Source organism: Quercus robur, chromosome 12 (genome assembly GCF_932294415.1).
Source record: "Quercus robur chromosome 12, dhQueRobu3.1, whole genome shotgun sequence".
In the NCBI taxonomy this organism is placed as follows: domain Eukaryota; kingdom Viridiplantae; phylum Streptophyta; class Magnoliopsida; order Fagales; family Fagaceae; genus Quercus; species Quercus robur.
Genome location: NC_065545.1, coordinates 42,657,613 through 42,683,971, shown reverse-complemented (window position 1 = coordinate 42,683,971; position 26,359 = coordinate 42,657,613). Strand labels below are relative to the sequence as shown.

General features: G+C 37.0%; 2 protein-coding genes and 1 pseudogene across 4 annotated transcripts; 2 read left to right on the top strand and 1 right to left on the bottom strand.

The window, feature by feature from the left end:
• Positions 1-1,294: 1,294 nt before the first annotated feature.
• Positions 1,295-7,705, bottom strand: LOC126709200 (uncharacterized). Of its 2 annotated transcripts, none has more exons than XM_050409327.1 (3): positions 7,596-7,705; positions 6,436-7,052; positions 1,295-2,015 (listed from the first exon to the last, which is right to left on the bottom strand). In XM_050409327.1, exons 2-3 carry the CDS (start codon positions 6,780-6,782, stop codon positions 1,526-1,528), a joined length of 837 nt encoding a protein of 278 aa, XP_050265284.1. In that variant the 5' UTR covers positions 6,783-7,052; positions 7,596-7,705; the 3' UTR covers positions 1,295-1,525. The 2 variants fall into 2 exon arrangements, with proteins under 2 accessions (XP_050265284.1, XP_050265283.1); XM_050409326.1 differs by lacking the exon at positions 7,596-7,705 and adding an exon at positions 7,301-7,476.
• A 9,038-nt stretch (positions 7,706-16,743) lies between these two features.
• Positions 16,744-19,929, top strand: LOC126710040 (DExH-box ATP-dependent RNA helicase DExH18, mitochondrial-like; annotated as a pseudogene).
• Positions 19,930-21,001: 1,072 nt separating this feature from the next.
• LOC126709829 (uncharacterized) lies at positions 21,002-24,216 on the top strand. 2 transcript variants are annotated; one of them, XM_050410172.1, is made up of 4 exons: positions 21,002-21,825; positions 22,916-23,095; positions 23,172-23,563; positions 23,662-24,216. In XM_050410172.1, exons 3-4 carry the CDS (start codon positions 23,174-23,176, stop codon positions 24,172-24,174), a joined length of 903 nt encoding a protein of 300 aa, XP_050266129.1. In that variant the 5' UTR covers positions 21,002-21,825; positions 22,916-23,095; positions 23,172-23,173; the 3' UTR covers positions 24,175-24,216. The 2 variants fall into 2 exon arrangements, with proteins under 2 accessions (XP_050266129.1, XP_050266132.1); XM_050410175.1 differs by having other exon boundaries at positions 22,916-23,563.
• Positions 24,217-26,359: the final 2,143 nt, after the last annotated feature.

Sequence of the window (26,359 nt, the reverse complement as noted above, 5' to 3'; positions counted from 1 at the left end):
AGTGAGAGGAGAGTGGGATTTGGCAAAGTTACAAGACCTGTTTGATGTTAGCTTCAATCGGTGCCATTGTTATAATTCCTCTATCAAAGAGGAATACACCAGATAAAATTATGTGGATAACAAATGCTCAAGGGAGGTTTACAGTAAGGTCAGCATAGTTTTTGCAACAGAGGGTGATGTCAAGAACAGAGAGATCAGTCTGGAAGAAGCTATGGAATTTGAAAATACTATAGAGAATAGCTCAGAAAATTTAACCTACTAAATGCAGGTTACAAGAGTTGGGATAATAGCTTGATGCCAGATGCTTCTATGTAAATGGGAGGAGAAGAATTGTCTACACATCTTTAAAGATTGTATGGTGGTGAAAGCATTCTGGTTTGGAGGAAAATGAAATTTGAGGCTAGGCAACTGGCCTGCCACCTGCTGCATCAATTCGTCAACTGGTGCATTTCGTAATTGAGCCTCCTGCTGCTCTACTTCCAAATGAGATTCCTGAAGCTCATTTCCAAACCATGGCAGCAATCATATGGAAGCAAACATGGAGCATAAAAACAAAAAAACAAAATTTCCTTTTCTTTTTCAGAAGGCAGAAGTTGATATTAATGTCATGCTGGTGATTACAGACAAGTAATTCCAGGAACATCTAGCAGTTTCAAATTAGCAGAACACAAATAGCAGTGTCAGGCAGATAAATCATTGGCAAGCACCTCCCTTGTGCTGTTTTAGAATTAATTGTGATTCTGAAATATCTAATATACACTTCTGTGCTGCTGTAGCTACAAGAGATTGGGAAGGAAACATTGTTGCTGCAAGCATGAGAACAGAAGTTAAAAGCCTCAGTAAGTGTGGCAGAGGCTAAAAGTATAAGAGGGGTAGTGCTAATGGCTTAACTGCTAAATCTGAGAAAGGTGGAAGTATAAGGTGACTGAAAGATTTGTTTTGATTCACTAAGCAAAGCCACAGACAAGGAGCATGATCATACAAAACCATGGAGGCTAAGAGCTGTGTTAGAAGATGTGCTTGAAATGACAAAGGAGTTGGATCAAGTTAGATTCAAGTGAGCAAGAAGGGAGGTTAATGGACCTACCCATGTTTTAGCAAAGTGGGGTTTGTTTAATAACTGAAATGGTTTGGTTGATGTTTTATCCTTACCTGATTAGTTTAAGCATGTGATCAGGAAGGATGCGGACAGTTGTATTGTTTCTGGTTAGTTTGAATGAAGCTTGCTCAATTGTCAACATATATATAAACAGAGAGCGAGAGAAGCAATGTAAAACTGTATAATAGAGGTAGATGGTACAAAAAGTATCATGTAATTTTCATTGACAAAATTACTGTTTTAGTTTGATCATCCTACAAAAAGTTCTTATTTTAACTATAACTATTCTACAAGATGTTGATGTACATTCAAAAGATATGCAAACAGAATAAAACAATTTCATGTCTCGACATGCCTCCTTATAAAAAAAATAAAAATTATACCCCGATTCAGAAGACTGGAAAATAATCGATATTGTATACCTCACTATTCCTGATTAATTTCTCCCTGAACTGCATGCAAGCTCCCTAGTTCAGAATGCCCATATCTTGAAGCCAAAAAACCAAATGATCCTACAGCTGCAACAAGAACACCAAGGACCAGTACAAAGAGCTGGAAGTTTGCAAGCAACTCACCTCGGACCTCACTGTCTTTTGAGTGACAAGAGATCTGGTTATCCTTTAGCTGGCAACCTTCTGGCATCATGGAGCCATAGAGAGTGAATGCAGTCTGATAGAACCAGAGACCTTGGAGAGTTATAGCAATGCCACAGCATAAATCAACTGGGAAGCAGCTTGGAAAGAGGGCTCCAGCAACAGTGGACAGTACACAGAGGCCTATCAGGAGAACAAGGAGAAAGTGGTAGTACCCCTCAAGGCCTTTATGGGTTGTTGAGTGAAAGTAGAATAGGAGATACTCAGCACAGAATGCTGAGGAGACAATCAAACAAAGAGCTCCTTCTGGCAAGGTAAGAAACCTAAACAAAGAAGTGTAGAAATAAAAAAGAGAAATAAGAAAAAAAATCCATAATTACAGTTTTATATCTTACTATGAACAGTGATTGTTGTGTGAAATTTAGCAATTACATAATAAACACAAGATATGCTGTGGTGAACCTTTTTTTATCAAGCAGACAGAATTCTGTTAATAGTACAGGAAGCACTGGATTTTTATAATGACAAAGTGTGCAATATATTGATCAAAATCAATTTGAACTTACAGAAAATTGAAAAATAAAAGATGTGATTATCATCTTCAAGCTTATTGAGGCAATGCTTCAAACAAAACTATCTTGACCTAACGACTCTAACCAAACACCCAGCATGCAACAATAATGTTACAGGGCTCATTAATCAAAGGATTGCCAAATTTAATAATCATTCAGTCACTAATATTAAAAAGGTTTCCTATGATATGCATGAAGGCATAAAATAAATATCTAGCAAGAATTGCTAAGAAAAAAATTTAATTTTCCAAAATGTTTTGGAGCATATAAATCTCATCAAAACAATAAGCAGACAAATTCTAGAATGTTATTATTATTATTATTTTTTTTTTTTTTTTGAGAAGAAAATTCTAGAATGTTATAGTAAGCCAAGGTTTCATAAGGTATGGGATAGGTGAAAAAGATATAACTTATATTTTAAAAATACTTTCGATTCTTAATTTTTGGTTTGTTTTATTTCTAATAAATTAATTTCTGGTTGGAAGTGTAAACATACCTTCATTTCACTGAAAATCTCTTAGAAACTAACAGAGGTAAGTGCAGTTGACAACAAGGCCTCAGGCACACAATAGCAAAATATATGATGAAAGATAAAACTATGTGTGCATTGTAAATACACGAGGCAAAAGAAGAAGAAAACCTTTTTGTCTGTTTCTTATACTAAAATGTATAACTGTGGCAATCATAGCACTGTAGAACTAACAAATTCATAAGAAAGTCTATAGGAAATCAATATCAGCAGTTTTTGTATTATAATTATTTTTAAATTTAGATAGGTAAGTACACTTTTCATGAATCCATGAGTTGTCACCTAACTCTCCACCCCTTATAGGTGGAGGGGATGACATTTGGGCCAAAGACCACAAGTGGGTATGATTAGTATTTTAGATCTGGGATATTTTATTATTTGTATAAAAGATAGTACATATATTTGTTTTGATGAGTCAATTTACAAATTATGGTGAAAGTATAAAAAAGTACTACATTGATTGATATTTCACACAAACATCAGGAGAGACAAATAGAAGAGATACCCAGGAAAGCTCTCTAGTGAAAATGCATTCTCAAAGGTTCACAACCCTTTTTCACAATGCAGTTTATGAAAACTATGCCATTTTTTTTCTCTCAAATATCCATTTTCCCACTATATCCTACAATATTCTTCTTGGACAACTTGTTGCACTATAAGCAAGGCACTAATGGCCTAAGTTTTGCTGTATATATAATGGTCGTTGTTTTAGAACCGCATGCAAATGCCTCTAATCAGATATTCTTCTTTTGAGGTTATGTTTTGTTTTTAAAACTCAGAACTCCAAGCTTCAATAAAAATTCACATACCTTACTTGAACCATGGCATGACTGTGCGCCTAAAGCAGTGCTCAGTCACAAATTTTTAGTAAGGAAATACTGTTTTCCCTTTACAATATATCTGTTTGCCAATGCTCTACCACAGTTCTAATTACTTGTGACTACCTACTGCCATAAACAAAAGGGCAAAGATAACTTAAAATGATACTTGTAGGGACCTGATTTTGAACCTCTAGCCCAACGGATGAATGGACTTCGGCCCAAAGCAGGCCAACACAATAAATTTGTAGAGAATGGGTTGGGGGACTGGGCTTACGTAAACCAAATAGCAAAAGAATAGGTTTTGATGCCAAAGAAAAGATGACAGAAGTTTGTTAAGGAATAATGCTCTCGAGCTGGTCCGAGGACGCTGATTCTTAAGTATTTTTCACTTAAAGCTCTATTACAGATTTGATTCACCTCTCCCTCTTCATTGAGGGTTTTTCACGTTATATAGTCCTCCCCGAACCATCTTGATCTTACACTTGTTGGCCATCTGAACCCTTACTTAAGTACCTGTCCCATCTGGCACCGTCCTTGACTTTCTGTGAGTCGCGGTTGCCAAGGTATTACTATTCAGAGTCTTCTCCACATAAATGTGGCCAGAAAAGTAGTTGTGGTGCATTTAATGCGATGGCAGCAGTTTTCCTTCAGATATATTATATTTTTCCTTTGGGGTTTTCTTCTCTCTTGCACGTTTCGGGGGTACGTCCTTGTCATCAATGCATCCTGGAGGGTCGCTTTGATCATTAGGTCTGGTGTTTGACCCACTCTGAGTAGGTCCGAGGAGACATTCCTCCTCGGACGACCTTCAACTCCATGCTCTGTCCATAAAGTCTGACCCAAAACAATTTGTACTGCTTGCTTGTCTTCGGATCAATTACCTCCTCAGACGGGGCCCAAGGCCCAGTATGTGATCCAGCCCCCTACCCCACAATACTTTTTTTTTTGCTTGTGCAAATCATCAGAATCATCCTTCCTACATTCATTTTAAGGCACCATTTCCCATTTTAAATGTTTTAAGGCAAAACACAAATTGATTTATGCTTATGCCAAACACAGATGTGAAACACGCCCAAATTATAAGTAAGAAATATGCAGATGGAAATAAACAGTGTGGTAGAATTTAAGAGCTCATCTCAATTAGAACTTCAAATCTTTCCTTTTCTGCCATCCATGCATGTGGAAAGAGAAACTGAGTAGGTCCGAGGAGACATTCCTCCTCGGACGACCTTCAACTCCATGCTCTGTCCATAAAGTCTGACCCAAAACAATTTGTACTGCTTGCTTGTCTTCGGATCAATTACCTCCTCAGACGGGGCCCAAGGCCCAGTATGTGATCCAGCCCCCTACCCCACAATACTTTTTTTTTTGCTTGTGCAAATCATCAGAATCATCCTTCCTACATTCATTTTAAGGCACCATTTCCCATTTTAAATGTTTTAAGGCAAAACACAAATTGATTTATGCTTATGCCAAACACAGATGTGAAACACGCCCAAATTATAAGTAAGAAATATGCAGATGGAAATAAACAGTGTGGTAGAATTTAAGAGCTCATCTCAATTAGAACTTCAAATCTTTCCTTTTCTGCCATCCATGCATGTGGAAAGAGAAACTGAGTAGGTCCGAGGAGACATTCCTCCTCGGACGACCTTCAACTCCATGCTCTGTCCATAAAATCTGACCCAAAACAATTTGTACTGCTTGCTTGTCTTCGGATCAATTACCTCCTCAGACGGGGCCCAAGGCCCAGTATGTGATCCAGCCCCCTACCCCACAATACTTTTTTTTTTGCTTGTGCAAATCATCAGAATCATCCTTCCTACATTCATTTTAAGGCACCATTTCCCATTTTAAATGTTTTAAGGCAAAACACAAATTGATTTATGCTTATGCCAAACACAGATGTGAAACACGCCCAAATTATAAGTAAGAAATATGCAGATGGAAATAAACAGTGTGGTAGAATTTAAGAGCTCATCTCAATTAGAACTTCAAATCTTTCCTTTTCTGCCATCCATGCATGTGGAAAGAGAAACTGAGTAGGTCCGAGGAGACATTCCTCCTCGGACGACCTTCAACTCCATGCTCTGTCCATAAAATCTGACCCAAAACAATTTGTACTGCTTGCTTGTCTTCGGATCAATTACCTCCTCAGACGGGGCCCAAGGCCCAGTATGTGATCCAGCCCCCTACCCCACAATACTTTTTTTTTTGCTTGTGCAAATCATCAGAATCATCCTTCCTACATTCATTTTAAGGCACCATTTCCCATTTTAAATGTTTTAAGGCAAAACACAAATTGATTTATGCTTATGCCAAACACAGATGTGAAACACGCCCAAATTATAAGTAAGAAATATGCAGATGGAAATAAACAGTGTGGTAGAATTTAAGAGCTCATCTCAATTAGAACTTCAAATCTTTCCTTTTCTGCCATCCATGCATGTGGAAAGAGAAACTGACTCAAACAAAAAGATCACTTATACCCAATGCGTGCAGGCTTAAATTTCCTAATCAATCCAAGAAAAATTCTACTATTTCCTTTTGTTTTCTAAGCAACCCACAAACAAAAAGTACTTATATTTAAGATTTTTAACAAATAACAAAGCAGTAATAAGCATTATAAATCACATCATATCAGGATTTGCAAAATTAGAATTCAAGGAAGCTGAAGTTATAGTAGGCTTAGCTGTTATCACTTCATCAACACCAAGAAGTGAAAATCTTATCAAGTATAGATTTATCTTTTCTCAGGTACCAAACAGACAGAAAAAGGAGATGAAATGAACAAGAAAATAAGTATTGACTATTGACTAACCTTGTCTTCTGAGAGAGCAGAGCAACCAAACCAAAGATGAAGAACATGAGGAGCATCCCTGAATGCTCGAAATCATTCATGTGGGAAGGATTCAAGACTCCATTCACAAAAAACTTGAGGTGGGTCGAATACAAAAGCTCAATACACATATCAATAAAAGCACCAATCATAATAATATAAAGCTCCAAGTACTTAAGCCTTCCATCAAAACCAGGCACAGGGTTCCAAACCTGAACCTTATACTTTTTTGGGTTCGATACATATCGAACCAAAGAGCTCCATACGTGCCACAACCCAACAACTAGAAACAATGTTCCTGGTAGAACATGACCCTTGAAAGATCCCATCTTTATATTCTTATTACTATTATTTACCACTCTCTGAGATACAATCAATCAGCTTAAGCCTCTGAATACTTCTTCATCAAACTTCTGCTTGTGTTGTTGTGTTCTTGAATCAACCAGGAGCAGATTCTTGTGTTCACACGAATTCAATTCTCTTTTTTCTTGGTGTATCATGTTACAGTAGACTTTCTAAAAGAAAAATTAAAAGTATGCTTCTTTTAATTGATGGGTTTCCGTGTTAACTGTGCTTGGTTGACTTGAGTCTGATAGCAACTGCAGCCAAAAACAAAAACAAAAACAAAAACACATGAAGAAGAAAAACTTGTTGAATTTTCTAGAGGTTCAGCAAAAGAAAAGGTCTTTAAAATGTGAAAAAACCATCCACCTAACTGAGACCATCATAAAATTTGTGACAAAGACTTCCTTCACGTTAAGAAGAAAAAGGGTTCTTATCAAAAAAAAAAAAAAAAAAAAGGATAAAAATTGAAAGAGAGGAAAAAGCAAGCCCACCCCATCCCCACCTGTTAGTCAAAGATTGATGGCCCGAATGAAAGAAACCCAACTTTTTTTTCCCCAACTTTTACACATAATGAAAGCACAAATACAATTTTATTTTGGTTAAAGTTGAGAAAAGGCCTTGCCTGAGACTGAGAGGAAAAGAAACTTTTTTGGTTTGCTTAGAAACGAAAGAATTGAGCACTTTTAGGTAGCAAATAGCAATTGATTGGGTATGTAACTGTAAAGGCCAAAAGAAATAATAATAATAATAATAAAACTGTATAAATGAAAAGATGATGACGACGATGATGTACTTACATATACAAATAATAATATTATATATATCTGATAGATAGTTGTTTCCCATGTGGGTTTCGATGCAGCAGCCAGGACCACCTTCTTCTTCTTTCTTTCTTTCTTTTTTTTTTTTTTTTTTTTGTTATTTAAAAATATGTAATTCACTGAATTTTTAATAATAAAGAGATGGAAAAAAATGGTGGGATTTTGTGGATCTGAGATTGAAGATAATCGGTAAAGGAAAGGAAGAGAGTTTATATTTAGCTATTAATACGAGAGTGTCTGTCTGTGAAATGCGAATAATAAGGAAAAGAAAAAAGTCTAAAAGAGTTTTCGTACTGTAGCTGGCGGTAATATCAATATTAATATCTCTCTCTACTCTCTAGTCTCTACTACAAAAACAAAAAACAATCCATGATTCCATTTATACAACAGTATCTGTCATGAGTCTTCTGACTGATCGCGATGTTCTCGATTAGGGTGGTAGGGTCCATAACCCATCTACATCACTGCACTGGATCATTTTTTTTTTTTTTTTTTTTCAGTAAAAAAAGATTGCAATTCGCATCCCATAAATATTATACTCCTAAATTAATTAAAAAAACTCAGGTGAGTTAGTTACTTGTCCGAGCTACTAGTTTCTATATTTGGAATTCTCTTTTTCTTTTTCTTTTTCTTTTTTTTCCAAAAAGGCACATACATTTCTATGTTTAAGTAGAAACAAAATTAAAGAATAATTCAGTAAAAATATAAATTTAATTCCCCCTAAAACATTGCCTAAAATGCAAAAAAAAAATTACTACAAAATAAGACCACAAAAAAAAAAACCCCCTCATTTATACTAATCCCTCCATTCCAATTTATTTGACATGTTTGAAAAGTCAAAATTTTTAAGGGAACATCATTTATTGTCTTGTCTACCTTATAAAAATGTATAAGTTTACAAAACTACCATCAAATAAATTTATCAGCTTTAAAAAAAAATAGTTATTTTTAATGAGACAACTAAAAATGTGCCCTAATTATATTGATTTTTTAAATATTTGTTAATTTTCTTTTCAAATAATTTTGAAAATAAAGTACGGGTATAATAGGAACATTAGTAAATTAATTATTTTTATTTTTAAAAACAGAAAAATATTTTGGGACATCCCAAAATAGAATAAAGGACAAACAAACTGAGACGAAGGGAGTACTATTTAAGGGGTTTCCCCTATTTGAGATCCTCTTTTTTTTTTGTTCAAAAATACCCCTACATTCCTATGTTTAAGTAGAGACAAAATTAAAAGACAATTTGGTAAAAATACAACTCTAACTCCCACTAAATTATTGCCTAAAAAATACAGTCACTCTCCTGTAAATTTTCAAATTTCTTTATCCACTTATAAATTAGATTCTCAAAATAAAAATTATATATGTAAAATAAAAATACATAATTTTTTTTCTACAAAATAGGACCACTAAAAAAAAAAAAAAAACTCATCGCACACGCAAAGTGCGCGTGTGATGAGGCTAGTATAGTTATATCTACCAATAACTTTGCAGTTTTTTTTTTTTTTTTTTTTTTTTTTGGAGTTTCAACCATCAGGGATCTTACCAATTAAGTTAACTGGGAAAAAGTATTTTGTAACAAATGATATCACGTCATCCATATTAAAATTCAAAAAATGAGAGACATGTGTATAAAAATAACTACTCATTAATATATGTCTTTCATCTGTTAGTGGGGTAGTTATTTTTTGGCTGACATATCTCACGCTTATTGAATTTTGATACTGTCAATATAGTATCATTTGATACAAAATACCTTATCGTTAAGTGGAACCCACACCAATAATCTTGTAGCCTAATTGGACACTTTCTATTATTTCTAAAGAAAATATTTAGGATTCATTGTAACTATTAAATCTATAATCTAATCTGATACTTAAAATCTAATCTAATTTAATCTATCTCTCTCTCTCTCTCTCTATATATATATATATATATATACATATATATTGTGGGTACCTAAGGCATGCTTGGCAACGTCCTAGGCATGCTTGCAACGTCCTTGGCCGTCCTCGGCATACTTTGTAACGTCCTCAGCATGCTTAGCAACGTCCTCAGCATGCTTGGCAATGTCCTTGGCCGACCTTGGCATACTTTGCAACGTCCTAGGCGTCCCACATCGAATAGAAATCCCCCCACTTTCTACCTTATAAGCTTTGAAGCGAAGGAGTAGTATACCACTAGTTAGGACGTTGCAAAGCATGCCGAGGACGGCCAAGGACGTTGCAAGCATGCCTAGGACGTTGCCAAGCATGCCTTAGGTACACACACACACACACACACACACACACACATATATATATATATATATATTAATAAGCAAAACTGAGATAAAATCCAATTGGATTCTAATTATTGTTTAATTTTGCGCAACGTGTTCTATTTAAGTTTTTAAAATTTTTCTTCTAAGTGAGTTAATGAGAGGCAAAAGACGAATAATTAATTATAAATAAATCATCAAAAACCTAATAAAAAAAAGAGTAAACTCATGTGTATATCCAAAAAAATAAATAAAATAAATAAAAAAGAATATAATTTGAATCCATATACGTGTAATTATAATTTTTTTAATTATACTATGCATATGCACTGGTCTAGTCTAATATATGATTCTTTAAAAAAAAGTATCCAATATATACATATATACATAGAGAGAGAGAGACTATGTATTGTGTTAGCTCCTTCTCTAACATATACGTGTGTAATGGAAATAAATCATCTTAAATACAAACATATGTTAGAGAAAAAGCTAACACAACATAGTTTATATATATACTGTGTGTGTGAGTCTCACTCCTGGAGACTTGAATTCAGACTATTGTCCTCCACCCACCCGCACCCCACGTCCACGAAAACTTTGTACCTATGAAGTAATCATCATTCATCACACCAAGGATGAACAGTAATACTATTTTCTTATTAAAAATATATATATAAATATAAAATAATGGAATACAAAGTGGCGACGCCACATTCAGCCCAGGGTGTTCCTAGGGTGTAGGAACACCCTAAATTTAAAAAAAAATTATATAATAATTAAAATTTTTTTATTTTTTTACCCTTAAAAAAAATTAAGAACACCCTCAAATTATATATATATATATATATATTTGTTCTACTTTCAAGCAAAAAAAAACCAAAAAACAAATTTTGAACTAAAATCTGTAAAAAAAATTGTAATTGAGCAAACGGCAAGCCCACGAATTCTAAAAAAAAAAACAACGGACGGCAAGCCCAACATCGGATGACAACGCAATATTTCTACAAGATTTTTATGACAAAAAATTGAAAAAAAATCTTGCATTTTTGTTGTTTGTAACTAAGGTTGAGAAGGAGGGAGAGGAAGAGATTTGTTAGAAAGAGAATGAAGAGACTGAGAAGGGCGGAGAGGAAGAAACTTGCAAGAGAAAAAAAAAAAGATAGGAAAAAGAGAGAACCTCTAAAGAGCCTAACGTGTAGACGAGAGATGATTAGCTAGGAACTAAGAAAGTATAAGTCAAGGCATTGGGAAAGTAAGAGAAGTTTAAATATGTGGATGAGAACCGTTCTAGACAATAGTAAAATAAAAAAAGATGAGAGAATTAAAAAATGGTGGAAAAGAAAAACCGATTTTTTTTTTTTTTTTTTTGAGAAAGAGGAAAAACCGGATTGGGCTTGGGCAATTTAGGAATTTACAATTTCCTTTTATCAAGTAATTTCCCATCATGTCACTTTCTCTTCTGGTACTCATTGATTGATATATATATATATATATATATAGCTTGAGTCAAATTAGATTATTTGCATTATTGTTTCTCAAAAAAATATTATCGGCATATAGGATGTGTACTAGTACAACTAATAAATAATAATTAATAATTTAATTAACCAATACATTATAAAAGACAAACAAATTAAATTATTTAGGCTAAACAACAATTAATAATTTTATAATTAATGAAACAATAATATAATAAATTGTAATTTATAAAAGACAAACAAATTAATGAAACAACTAAACAATAATAATTAATAATTTTATTAATATTTCAAATAAACTTATAGTTTATTGTTTATTATTTTGCTAGAATTATAGACAAATGGTTGATAAGAAAACCACGTAGAATGCAATTGTAAACTTTATGTATTTGCGTGTTTATTATTGTTGTTGTTGTTAATATACAAATTTTTCTTTTTATTAGATTGTGTAATTTATACTTGTTAAGGAACACCCTGAAAAAAAATCATAGAGTCGCCAGTGAATACAATATACATTAATAGCTTCAAAACGACATCATTTGGATATTTCCTATTAGACAAAAACCGCCAATCACATTTAATTTTTTGTTCTTATTCATTTTGAGTGGTCATTGGTTTCGTTGTAAGCATGCAATTTGAATTTGATGGTTTTATGCCCTTTTCCCTTTAATGTGTTTGAGAGATTGTTTGAATGCCCTTGATGTGTTTGATTAAGAATGATTAAATTATCTTGTTCTCTAACTTCCAAGCGCTAAAAAGTCAAAAATCTTGTAACTTAATTAGTTGGCATCTCTTGATATTCTAACAAAAACATTCGAGTTTCAAATGCCCCATATCCTGTTATAGCCATCAAATTATCCAAAAAATAAAAATTTTCTTAAAAAAAATACTATAATTATATTATTTTGAAGCCTTAAATCAAACTACTAATAGATGTAAAGCAATTAAAGAGCAAAAAAAAAAAAAAAAAATGTGGACTGTGGACAAACGATGATTCGATGTTGGTTGGATGCTAAACTGGAAAAATTAATATTATAAATTGGAATTCACAAAACTAATAAAATTTGTTGGTTTTGTTGGGTTATGGATTGGCCCCAATTAATTAATCCAATTACTCAAGTTTATTAATCAGTTAATATTATGTGCAAATCAGATTAAGGCATAATCAAATCACCGAATTAAATATAGTGCAGCATAAAATAAGTTTGATACGGTGATTTGATCACGATGGGGAAAATCTTTGCTGACAAAAACCCCACCGAGTGAATTTCAAGTCACCACTCTCGAATAATCCACTAATCAATAATCAAATGATTACAAGTATAATGAATCTTAACCCAATCGGACTATCCAAAAATACCAACCTACAATTGAACCTATTAACATATACCAGTATCAGCTCCAATACCCAATTGGACTTGTTCTTGTATATACTTTTCTTTTGCACGAATCATAGTACATGACTAACAGCACAACAACAGTTGATTGTTGTTATTTAGCAAAGTTCTTCAATCCACACTTGTAGATTTGGATGCAACTTGGTTCAAAACCCTAAGGTGCATAAAAAGTCGCAACAACTCTCGTAAAGTATCTTTGTATATCTTTTTATATGTATGATAAAGGCTGTAAAATATAGCTTTTATATGCTCTGCAACTCTAGTACACGAAACCCTATGAAATCCTTGTCATCATGGGCCAAAAATAGATTATGGATTTCAAATTTCCATTTCAATAGATTGAAAAGGTGTTGAGGTAGGTATTAAGATTTTTAAATCTCGATAGATTAACAAGTATAGAGCAGGTGTTGAGATTTGCAATTCCAGCTTTTCTTGTACTGTTTATTGAGTATTCTTTATGTTTTCAATAATACCACTTGTTGAACATTAAATGATCTTCTTGAACACATTAGAACCTAAGACTTAAATACAAGTAAAGTGCTTCTTTGTATTGGGATATGCCAATTACAAATATGACCCTTATAGGTTTGACCCAAATTTTTAAATGGAAAAGGTAAAGCACGTGAAATATAAGGCATTGTGGAATTTGCCAAAGATGAGTTTCTTAAGGTTGACAATGAGGGGCATTGTGTTATCAGAGATCATGATCATTTGCTTAGTGTAGGTGCCTTTTTTGTGTTGTCTACAGGCTTAGGCTAAGGCTTTTCAAATTTGAGGGAGCTGGGCTTATTTCTCTTTGCAGGATGGGCCTTATGAATCAATCTGTGCACAAAACAATACACTCTAAGATACTTAAAAACAATATATAAATAACCCATTGGTTGTTATTTTGGGTATTATTAGCCCACATATTCAAAGAAGCAAATAAATACACTATTACATATGTAAATACTTATAAAATGCACACTAGAGGAAACAGACTAAACATATCTCAATCCCAACTCACAAAACCTTATTGCCAACAAGGGGTTATAAAGTCATGGGGTTTGGAGTGTGAGTCAAGATAGTCATTCTAGTCATTGGGAAGTCTGCAGAAGGTATGACTTTTTGTGAAGGAGGGAAAGATTTCTTAGTGTTACACACAAACTCTCTATTGTTCTAGCCATAAATACCTTAAGTTTTTTTATCATGTCACTCTGCACTTTTTCTTCCTTTCTCTATCTATTTCCTCATATGCTCACCTCAATTTCTATGTTACCCATTCATGGATATTGCTCCTCCTTTTATACCCAAACTTGGGTGAGTGCTTTCACCCTTTTGCCATTTCTTCTCACCCACTCTTTTATTTGCTCTAGACACTCAGCTCCCCATCATGTTTCCTATTAGCCACTACCCTCCCTGGGCACTGGGCACCCCACAATAGTCGTAGGCCCTAATCCCATTACATGGTTGAGATGCAAAAGGGCAAAGCCCAGACCTTACCTTACTCATATGTCTTGGAGTTTTTGGCTTTACTTGATGTTATGTGTTCTTTGTTTTTCTTTCTCTTTTCCTTTCTTCATTCTTTATTATTTTTTTTTTATTTTTTTTCTCTTTCTCTTTCTTTTACCATGCCCCTTTTTTGGAGACAAGGGTTTGACTCTCATCATTTTATACAAGAATAGTTGGGCCTTCGTGGGCCAAATATTACTAGATAATAATGGTATCGGCCCCAATTTGCTCAAGTTTGCCCAGGTAGTTTTGTAGAATGGGTCTTTTACGCCAGCTCTAGACCTAAGTTAAAAGAGTGATTCTTTTTGTGAAGTTATGGATTAATGTAAATGTATTATTACAATATGTTGTTGAAGGAATGTAAATATAGTGTAAAGAAAGTGAACTATGGTTAGTTGTATGACATTGTGATGGATATAAGTGTATTAGAAAAACATGCTTTTGAAGGAATGTATATATGTTGTTGTGTATAATTATGTAAAATAATCTCCCAGTTTGTGTTATTAACTTATTATGTGTATAAAATATGGACAAATCACCTAATGAAATGTAAAATGTAGGGCCTTTGGGCCCAGAAGTTCATTATTTATCCATATATTGGGCTTGTGGCTCAAGTCGAGAACGAGGATCTGCCCGAGAAGGAGAAGTCTTCGTTAGAGGAGATTGCGTTGATAAATAAAAGGTGGGGTTTGGTCATAATAACTCCAAAGAGTGTGCCGAGGATGAAAACTTCCTTGGCTGGACTTGGCCAAGGTCCTGAAAGATGGTTTGACAGCAAGGATGACAACACCTGAAATTCGGTTACGGCAGACAAGCATTGCAGAGATATAAGATAAGGATGAGCCCTAAAATATCCGGGGAGAAAGCTGCTACCTCCGCATTAAATGCACTGCAGCTAATCCCCTGACCGCATTAATGTAGAAGTGATACCTAAACAGTGTATTTCAGTCTTACAGCTACTACATGAGATGGAAAGTGGAGATGAAAAGGAGAAAGAATATAAAAGAAGAAGGACGAAACAAGATTAGGTGATTGAAAAATTGAGAAAATAAATACTGTAGCAATCCACAATCAAACTTGTAACATTATCTCAGAGCATTATATAAGAACCATTGTCCTTGGATTTCGCCGAGGACGTTCTTTCTTCATTTTACAGTTGTCCATTTTTATCTTTTTGTTATCAAGCCTATCTAGCTCGTTGTTTGACCAACTAAAACTCAGTTTTCCAACCCATTCCTCTACAAATTCATTGTTTTGGGCTTCTTGGGCCTAAGTCCCACGTGTTGGGCTAGGAACTCAAATCGGGTCCTTACATAAAATATTCTACATCATTTACAATATTTGTCATCATCAATGCCAGGCTCCTAATATCAAATATACAACTATTAGACTACACAAATCAAGGTAGTGTTTATAAAAAAATAAAATAAAGGTAGTGACTTGGGCATATTGATAGGAAGCAATTTATTCTTTCCTATTTGTACATTAACTTGTATATGTTCATATTAATGGTCAATGGAATATATACTTTTTAGTCAAATTGTCATATATGGTTGTCCTTTGACTTCAAAAAAATGTTTACAATGATGATTTGTTTAAAAACAATTAGTTAAAAAATGATATGCTTAAAAAAAAATTTTAATTTCAAATTAAATAAAAATGTTTAGAATGATAATTTTTTTTTTAAAATGGTTAAAAAATGATGTTACTTTTTTTTAAATAATTCCAAAGTAAATAAATATAATGATCAATCGTATAACCAAACGTAAAATTTGAAAAGGAAAAAAAAAAGTCAAAGAATTTGCAAAAAATTATATAATAAAAAATGGAAAAAATGTCATAGGTAAATAAGGGAATAAAGGTAAAAATACACACATTTCATTTCTCTCCCCTTAATAAACCAAACAAAGGAAAGGAAAGAAAAAGAAAGGAATTTGCTCAAAAAAAAAAAAAAAAAAAAAAACAAAGGAAAGGATTGAAATTCTTTCCTTTCTTTCCTATATCCCAACACACCTAAGGAAGCTACCTTTCTTTTCTCTTCCCCTTTCCTCTCTCTTTTCATTTCTTTTTACTTCCCCTGATAAGAGCATCTCCAACGGTTTGGGCATCCGGCTCTAGTAGCTAAAATTTGGAGAATGAGGTGCACTGTAGATGCTTTGGCAAACATGAATTTTTTTTGGCTAATGAACAGTAGTCTATCAAGTCTGATGGATTACTGTTCATTCTTTAAATACATTTTTTCTATTATAATAATGATGTGTTGTATAAAAAAATGTTGGAAGATGTGTAGTTATTAAAAAAGAATAAATAACGAATGAAAAAATAATATTTAAATAAGATAGAAAATATGTTAGAAGTGTATTTGAAAAAAGAAGTAGGGAAAAGTTAAATATCATTGTTTATTCTTCAATCAGTACAAAAAAACCTGTTGGAGATGCTATAAAGGAGCAGACACTGAGCTTGAAACTCAAGCAAACAGTATTAATCTTGTTTGTGTAGAAGAAGTCACGTGCCAAAAAAAAAAAAAAACTCTCACAAGACTGAAGAGGGAGAGATGCAGAAGGAAGAAAGGGCAGTGCAAGTGCAAGGCAGTGTGCGCCGAATGCAAGCGAAAGACGGCAAGAGTGAAGAGTGTGTTTTGTTTTGTATGTTCACACAGACACTCTTCATTTTGCTCTTCTTCTTTTTTAAAATTTATTTTAAATGTGTTAGTTTAATAACCATATCCCTGTTTCGAATTTGTAAACCTAAGAAACATCCTTCTTCTTTTTCTAGGATTAAGGTTTTGTTATTTAACCAATCTTTCATTTCTTTATATCACCCACCTTTGCTTTCCCACCATTGTCGCTTTGTTACTCCTGCCGATGATGTCCCTAACCCAACCCCTTCATTTTCCACCTTTATTCACTCTTTTAAGAATTTTTTTCTCACAACAACCTCTCAAATTTACTGCTACCCTCTATGCCAAACCCGTTTCTTCTTCAGCATTTAGTGATGATGAACATGGTGTGTCTAATTTGACTATGGTTGATTCTGAATGTGATTTTGATGCTGATGTTAGGAAAACTGTTGAATTGCATAGTGTGGTAGATGATGATGATGAGGAGGAGGATTGTAGCAATGTTGGTGATTCAACCACGGTTGAATTGGAAAATGGTGATTGTATGGTGGCTAGTGATGATGATGATGATGTGGGTTTAGAGAGATGTGAGGGTTATTTGCACATTGCATCACGGAATCCTGTCGAAGTGTATCGCGAGTTAAGAAATGCCGAAAAGGGTGCAAAGCAAACGCGGTGTGATTGGGAGATGATGCAGCAAGTTTTCAATTACTTTGGAAAATCAGGTTCTCGCCATTTACATTGGTATGTCATTCTTTCCTACTGCAGTGCATAAGTTCCGGAACTTTTTCTTCAAGAAGTGTTCTGCTGACATTTTTAAGTATGTGGCGTCACTCGGTCCATCCAATGATTCTGTCAAGTTCTTGTTTCCTATATTTGTGGAGTTTTGTCTAGAGGAGTTTCCTGACGAGATTAAGCGGTTTCGGGGTATGATTGAGTCTGCAGACCTTACCAAGCCCCACACTTGGTTTCCGTTTTGCACGGGCTATGAAACAGAAGATAATGGGTCCGTTTGGATTGAGTTTATTTTTGCTGAAACTGAAAACTGAAACTGAAAACACTGTAGCAAAATAATTTTTAAATGTGTGAATAGTGCCGTGGGACCCATTTTTAATGAAAAAGTTGATAAAAAGTGGAGTTTGTGGGACCCATAAACAGTATATAAGTCACTGTTCATGGCTGAAAAGTCAACAATATGCGGCTGAAAAAAAAAAAAAAAAAAAAAACAAAGAGGAAAACGCGGACGCAGTGAGACGTGCTATCCAAACGGGCACAATGTATCATTGCGGTCCAACCAACAGTGGTAAAACTTACAATGCTTTGCAACAGTTTATGGAAGCCAAGAAGGGTATCTGTTGTAGTCTTTTCAGATTATTGGCTGTGGAAGTCTTTGACAAGGTGAATGCACTTGGGGTTTACTGTGCTCTACACACAGGTCAAGAAAAAAATTTGTCCCTTTTTCAAACCATATTGCCTGTACTGTGGAAATGGTGTCGACAGATGACTTGTACGATGTGGCTGTTATTGATGAAATTCAGATGATGGCAGACCCATGTAGGGGTTATGCTTGGACACGGGCATTGCTTGGATTGAAGGCTGATGAGATACATTTATGTGGGGATCCGAGTGTTTTGAGTATTGTTCGAAAGATCTGTGCAGAAACTAGTGATCAGTTGCATGAACGACATTATGAGAGGTTTAAACCGTTGGTGGTTGAAGCCAAGACCCTGTTGGGAGATCTTAAAAATGTCCGTTCTGGGGACTGTGTGGTTGCTTTTTCGAGGAGAGAAATATTTGAGGTTAAAATGGCAATTGAGAAACACACCAATCACCGTTGTTGTGTAATTTATGGTGCCTTGCCACCAGAAACTCGTAGACAGCAAGCTACTCTATTCAATGATGGAGATAATGAATTTGATGTGCTTTTTGCTAGTGATGCTGTGGGAATGGGTTTGAATCTTAACATTAAAAGTTTTTTTTTTTTTTAGCCTTTCAAAATACAATGGAGACAAGATTGTTCCAGTTCCAGCATCACAGGTGAAACAAATTGCTGGAAGAGCTGGTCGTAGAGGAAGCCGCTATCCAGACGGACTCACAACGACCTTGCATTTAGAAGATTTAGACTACTTGATTGAGTGTTTGAAGCAACCTTTTGAAGATGTAAGGAAAGGCGGTCTCTTTCCTTTCTTTGAACAAGTTGAACTATCTGCTGGGCAGCTGCCTAATGTTACATTCTGCCATCTACTTGAAAAATTTGGTGAAAATTGCCGTCTAGATGGATCATACTTTCTGTGTCAACATCATCATATAAAGAAGGTCGCAAATATGTTGGAGAAGGTACAGGGATTATCTCTTGAAGATCGTTTTAACTTTGGTTTTGCCCCAGTTAATATAAGAGACCCAAAAGCAATGTACCATCTCCTTAGGTTTGCTTCAGCATACAGTCAGGATGTTCCTGTCAATATTGCAATGGGGATGCCCAAGGGTTCTGCTCGAAATGATGCAGAGCTCTTGGATCTTGAGACTAAGCATCAAGTGTTGTCTATGTATATGTGGTTATCACACCACTTCAAGGAGGAAACTTTTCCGTACGTGAAGAAGGCTGAGGCAATGGCAACAGACATTGCTGACTTATTAGGTCAGTCTTTAACTAAAACCAATTGGAAACCAGAATCAAGGCAGGCTGGGAAACCAAAGCCTCAACAGAAGGAAGATGGTTATGAGAGGCCAAGATCACTTAATTAAATTATATGAGAAGTAAGTACCTCTAAATTGTAATTCAGTTTGGGTTCTTCTTGAACTGGCAGAATTTTCATTTTAATATATATATATACATATATTTTTACGAGGCACTATTTTAATTTTTCTTCTCAAATAAGCACTATTTGTTGTGGTTTCCATCATCCTGTGGTTCTATTGTACTTTGCCTTGTATGGCTATAAATGGTCAAATTTCAATTAAATATTTCCAAGATTTGATGTTCTTTCTCTTTACCAACTTGTGGTTGACACTTGGCACATATGCATCCATGTTTGCAATGGGGTAATGGTGGGATAGGTTGATGTTGTTTTTTTTTTTTTTTTTTTTTTTTGGAAATGCAAGGATGGTATGCAGTTGTGGTTAATACAATTGCAGGTGGCCTGATGGTGATGTGGTAAGGATGATGATGGTAGTTGGTGGAGTGATGGTGCTGGGGTAAGGGGGTGATGGTAGTTTGATGTGATGGTGGCGGTGTTTGCTTGGATATGATTGTGTTGGTGAATGGAATTCATTATTTAGATCCTCTTTGACACAAGGTTAGATGCTTAACAGTTGAGGCCATTATAGAAGAATAAAAAATTAGTTAAATAATGTTGATAGCTACCAGTGTTTTAATCATTCTTTCAGTATTTTTTTCACATTCATTTTAGGTGCAACAACAGTTTCCAAAGGTTACAAAACTTATAATCTTATATGTAAAGGATTTGCCTTAGTCCTGCTCTCCAAATCACTGTTGCAACTGGAAAAGAAAATTAATGGTCCTATGTCATTGATTACTTGCTTTTGTGGTAACCAATTGCATCATAAAACTCTCTCTCTCTCTCTCTCTTCCTTTTGTTAACATTTTCTTTAGTTTACTTGGTTATGTTAGGCAAAGTAATTAGCATATGCAATTTTCTCTTTTCTAAAAAAAAATGGATTTATTTCCTCTACATTCTTATATGATCATTTTTATTTTTTGATAAATAATAACTTTTTTAGGAAGAGAAAAGCTAGTGTACACAGCCTTTCCTAAAAAATTACAGCAGAGTAAAAATGAGCCATAATTTGCTTTCACATTGATATATAAACCTGAGCACCATTTAGGTTAATTCACTTTCATTGTCAAATAATCTCTCCTATATCTTTTCTGCCAAAGGAATCCATTGTGTCTGCTCTAATTGATGGTGTTCCATCCTAATGAGGCTCAAAAAATAAAGGGCATTCCGTTGCCTATCTATCCCCAACCTGATGCCTTATATTGGCCTTTATGTACTGAAGGGTTATACTCTGTTAAGTCAGGTTCTAAAGCTGTGTGTGTGGAGACAAATCAGGACAGTGCTTCTAGTTCAGCTTCGGTGCCTTAAAAAAATTTTGGTCGAACCTGATGGAACACAAATCCGTCAGTGAATGTGCAGATGGAATCACCCGTGAGGCGTGAAGGTTTGCTCGTCGAGAGACACCGGTGTGGCGCCTGCCACAAAGTCTCCGATGCCAAAGTTAGGATCACAGTTAAACACAATAAAGAAAAGAATAGATAGTTTCAGAGTATTTTTGCATATATCCCCTTTCTGTTGGTTGTGTGAGAGTTTTATACCTGAGCCCATCAGGGCTAGCCGTTGAGGCTGTTAATGCTTTCTTTTGTAACGCACCTGGCCAGTAATGAGACTTTTAATAGGCCCTCCAACGGTCTTCTTGGTTGATTTGGTAACTGCTCGGATCATTGATTGATCGTATTGAATAACTCTTTGCCTCGTCGGTGATGATAGCTTCCTTCGCTGTTTCTGCTCACTTCGTCATGGATGGTTCTCTCGTCAGTAATGTTATCTTCGTCAGCGGTATGTAGAGTTGTCATTCCCGTCAGTTGCCCCCCAGGTTCTGGGGTCGTCGGTGACCTGTCATGACGATCACAGAAGCTGAAAAGTTTTTCTTGTGACTCTTGGGGTTCTGTTCCGCCTTTAATGTTTAGTGGCGGCGTTACACGCAATCATGGCCACGTGGCGCTTGATGATCTGTGGAATTAATGGCATGACCCTTGGGTTTCCCGCTGGTTTTTCAATCGTTTTTTGGCCCACATTTAAAACTTCTCCTTTTCAACTTTTCGTTTATTTCTCAGAGAGCAAAAGCAAACCAGTTTTTTAGAGATACTCTGAATATTGTGGCTTCCTTCTTCTCCGATCTGCCTTGTGCTGCTTCTGCCGTTCCGCCATTGGAGGTATGTTCTTCTTTCCTTTTTCTTTCTTCTTTTTCTTCTTTTACTGTATAATTTCTGATTTGCTATTCCCTTTTCGCTTCTATTCTGGTGTTGGCTTTTGCTTTTCTTTTGGGGTTTCAGTTTCGTGCTTTGTTTTCCTTTTGGTTTCTGTATTTTCCATGGTTGATAGCTTAGAGGTTAGGACAGCTTGCCCGTCGATCTCCTTCCTTTTTGCGCGTCTAGGGGGATCTTTGGGTACTTACCCTTTTTTGGAAAATTTTGTGTACGAAGGCAATAGTCTGAGTGTCGTTTTGAGTGAGTTGTTACCGTTGCTCCGTCAATCGCTAAATTGGTTTGAGGGTTTAGGAGGGAGAAGATTAATGTCTGAGGTTAGGTCTAGTGACCTCGAGACTGGGCTATCGTCCAGTGGTGGCCCGGCTGAAGGAGATACCGCCGTTTCTGGTTCTCGAGAGGTTAGGGCTTTTTATGCCCTTAGGGAGATTTGTGGTCTGGATGACGAGACCGTGAATAGATTTAAGGATAGGTTTCAATTTCCGTCTAGGGTTCGTGTTCGTCGTCCCAGGGAAGAAGATAGGGCTTGTCACTTCTTTCCAGGCGAAATATGTTTTTATGAGTCAGCCTTCACCTGTGGGCTTAGGTTCCCCGTCCACCCGTTCCTGATGGAACTTTTAAATCATTTTGGTATAGCCCCTGGACAGCTCATGCCAAACTCGTGGAGGATCGTCATTAACTGTATGCAAATATGGTTGGCCTCCAACGGGGATATGATCAGGATAGGTGAGCTCACCTACCTGTATCGTTTGAAAGAGTCTAAAGAGTGGGGATATTACGAATTAGTCCCTTGGGAGAGAAAGATTAGAATCGTCAAGGGATTGCCTTCGTCATTCAGGTATTGGAAGTCGCGCTTTTTCTTTGTGTCTGGGGACGACTTCGAGACCCAATCTAGCAGTGATTGGGGTGATATCCCGAGGTTACTCCGTCGGTGGGGAACCCCGACCTTAGGTGCGTCAGTATTTCTCCCCGTTGTTTCAATCTTGCCAATTTTCAAGTTCTGATCTTGCTGACTTCTTTGTTTCTTTGTTTGGTATAGTTAAGAGACGGCCTGGGCTGAAGAGACGATATAAGGAACGTATAGAGACCGCCATCGGGTACGCTGAGACGATTGAGAGCTGGGACGAGCTGGTTGACCCTCGATCTCTTGCGTTTTACAACCTTGGTCCTGACCCATCTCCTTTCGTTCTTCGTCAGCTTGGCATTGAAGGAAAAAAGAGTAAGTTTTAACTTCGTCAATGCTGATTCATCTTCTGTACACTTAAGCACTTCTTTGACACACTTTCTTCTTGCAGAGATGACGACCAAGTTTAACAAGGACATGTATGCAAAGATGAGGTCAAAGAAGGACGAACCCCTGTCCAATTTGGGGAAGAAGACCGTGCGAGTTACCGGGAAGGGTTCTGCCTCCATCCCGCTCAGCATTGTTCCTTCCATAGCCTCTGAAACGACGAGGACTGCCTCCCCGACCGCTTCAATAGAAGAGATTCCTACTCCTGGCTCTAAAAGGCCGCGCGTGGTTGGCAAAGGAAAGGAGAAGACTGATACTCGTCCGTCCACCATATGGGATGACGAGTCTTTGGCTGTGGAAAGAGCTCACGAGGTCGTTACTTCAGCGGACTTGAAGGCTCTATCTGACTTGTCCTTAAACGATGTGGCTTCCCGTCACGTCCACAAACTGGTCCAGGTTCGGGTTCTTCCCTCTTCATCATTTCTTTTTTTTTTTTTTTTTTTTTTTTTTTTTTTTTTTTTTTTTTTTATAGACGACTTCATAATTTCCTCCAGGTGTTGGGAGAGAGTATCCATATCACTGCTGAGTACCTCACTCAAGGGGCCAAGGTGGCGTCTCTGGCGACCCGGATGGAGGCTCAGGAGAGGGAGAACTCTGACCTGAGGACGAATCTGATTACTTCTATGGACGAGGCCACGACACTGAAGGAGAAGGTCAAGGTGCTGGAGGACGACCTCAGAGTTGAGCGCGGGTTGACTCAGGAGAAGGACGAGCAACTTCAGGCAGCCAAGGAGAAGCTAGTGAACATCGCCGCTCGATCCGTGGAGGCTTTCCAGACCACTGATGAGTACAACACCGTGCTCTTCAGCTGGTATTTTAAGGGATTTGAGCTTCTCCGGAGGTACATGATCAAGCATCCTTCCGGAGTCAACCTGGAGAGCCTGGATTTGGAGGAGGTGGACAAGGAAATGGCCCTGGAGGAGGCAGCTTCGTCTTCTGCCCCCGGTGATGATGTTCCTGAACCCGTTGCTGACGTGCCGGCCAGTGAAGGCACAACTGATGCTTGACTCTACTTACTTAGAAAAATATTATTGTGGGTGCCCGTCTTGTTTTTGGGCTTTTCTTTTTTTTTTTTTTGTAAATCTAATTTCAAAACAATTTGCTTTATTTTGAAAACAATGATATCGACCCAGTGTTTATGGGCTGGAATGAAGCGTACTTACTTTTCTTCTGGCTGGTTTACATCCGTCCGTACTTTTTGTGCTTTGTTAATTAGTTGTTGATTTAATGCACTGTGCTCTTCTGTGAACTGACTCCTGCCATTCGACTTACGTCCGTCTAGACGGACTCTTGTCCATTGTTCTTTTAACGTCAGTAATTTACATCCGTCAAGGCGGAATTTTATTACTTAGTATTTTAACCATAGTATTATGGTCTTCAGTAATTTACATCCGTCAAGGCGGAATCTTATTACTTAGTCTTTTAACCATAGTATTATGGTCGTCGGTAACTTACATCCGTCAAGGCGGAATCTTGTTACTTAAGTCTTTCAACCAGTGTTATGGCCGTCGGTAACCTACATCCGTCAAGGCGGAATCTTGTTACTTAAGTCTTTTAACCATAGTATTATGGTCGTCGGTAACTTACATCCGTCAAGGCGGAATCTTGTTACTTAGTGATTTATAGGCCTCATGGTTGACCTGTACTGCCTGCGCAAAAACATTGAATGAATAATACTTTTATTAACTTCAATAACGACTGCATTCGTGTGTTACATTTACTCATGGTATTTCTTTAAATGCTCAATGTTCCAAGGACGAGGGAGTTTTCGTCCGTCCATAGTTTCCAGATGGTAACTCCCTTGCCTAGAGTAATGAACGACGCGATATGGCCCTTCCCATGTAGGGCCCAGCTTCCCTTGAGTCTGGTCTTTAGTAGCTATAGTGACTTTGCGAAGGACGAGGTCCCCTATGGCCAGCCGCCTGAGTTTGACCCTCTTATTGTAATACTCGGCCATTTTCTTTTGATACTTTGTCATTCGACTGGACGCATTGTCTCTTATTTCATCCAAGCAATCCAGGTTGAACCGCAGTCCCTCGTCATTGAGTCCCTCTCTGAAAGCTCCTCGCCTGATGCTTGTTACTCCAACTTCTACTGGGATCACTGCTTCTGAGCCGTAGGTGAGCCTGAAGGGTGTCTCTCCTGTCGGGGTTCTGGCTGTAGTCCTGTATGCCCACAAGACATTAGGCAGTTCTTCGGGCCAGGCACCTTTTGCTTCGTCCAGCTTGGTTTTGATTATCTTGAGCAACGTCCTGTTTGTTACTTCCGTCTGTCCATTTGCCTGGGGGTGTCCCGGGGATGAGAATTGATTCTTGATCCCGAGGTTCGAGCAGAACTCTCTGAAGCCTTGGCTATCGAACTGCTTCCCATTATCGGATATGATCGTCAAAGGGATCCCGAACCTGCAGATAATGTTTTTCCATACGAAGCTCCGGATCCGAGCCTCAGTGATGGTTGCTAGAGCCTCTGCTTCAACCCATTTTGTGAAATAGTCAATAGCAACTAGAAGGAATTTTACCTGACCTTTACCTTGGGGCAGAGGACCGACGATGTCGATTCCCCATTGCACGAATGGCCATGGGGAGGATATGGTCGTCATCTTCTCTGCTGGAAGCCGTTGTACATTCCCGTACCGCTGGCATCTGTTGCATCTCCTGACGAGGTTAGCAGCATCCCCCTGCATGGTTGGCCAAAAGTACCCCGCTCTTATCACTTTGTTTACTAGGGATCTGGGGCCGGCATGGTCGCCACAGACTCCTCCGTGTACCTCTTCTAGGATGTATTTGGCCTCGTCCTCGTCGACGCACTTCAGGTAGGGCATAGAGAAGCCTCTCTTGTACAAGACGTCATTTAGGATCGTGAACCTAGCCGCTCTCTTTCTGACCTTTCTGGCTTCGTCAGTATTCTGAGGTAAGTGTCCGTCTTGGAGGTAGGATATCAAGGGCGTCATCCAGGTGTTTGTGCTCTGGGTGGTGAGCACTGCCACCTCCTCAATACTTGGGCATTTCTGAATTTCTATTGCCATGTCTGCGCTTGTCATTCCTGCTTCTGACGATGCTAGTTTCGACACTTCGTCAGCTTCAATATTCTGGTTTCTTGGTATCTGGGCGAAATCCACTGTGTCGAACTCCTGAGTTAGCTGCCTTGTCAGTTTAAGGTATTTCTGCATCCTTTCCTCCTTTGCCTCGTACT

Excerpts from the sequence above, each read along its gene's own strand:
- LOC126709829 (XM_050410172.1), top strand. The coding sequence starts at position 23,174 with ATGACGACCAAGTTTAACAAGGACATGTATGCAAAGATGAGGTCAAAG. Across the intron at positions 23,564-23,661 it reads ACGTCCACAAACTGGTCCAG|GTGTTGGGAGAGAGTATCCA; the intron begins GTTCGGGTTCTT and ends AATTTCCTCCAG.
- LOC126709200 (XM_050409327.1), bottom strand. The coding sequence starts at position 6,782 with ATGGGATCTTTCAAGGGTCATGTTCTACCAGGAACATTGTTTCTAGTT. Across the intron at positions 2,016-6,435 it reads CTGCTCTCTCAGAAGACAAG|GTTTCTTACCTTGCCAGAAG; the intron begins GTTAGTCAATAG and ends TTCTTTGTTTAG.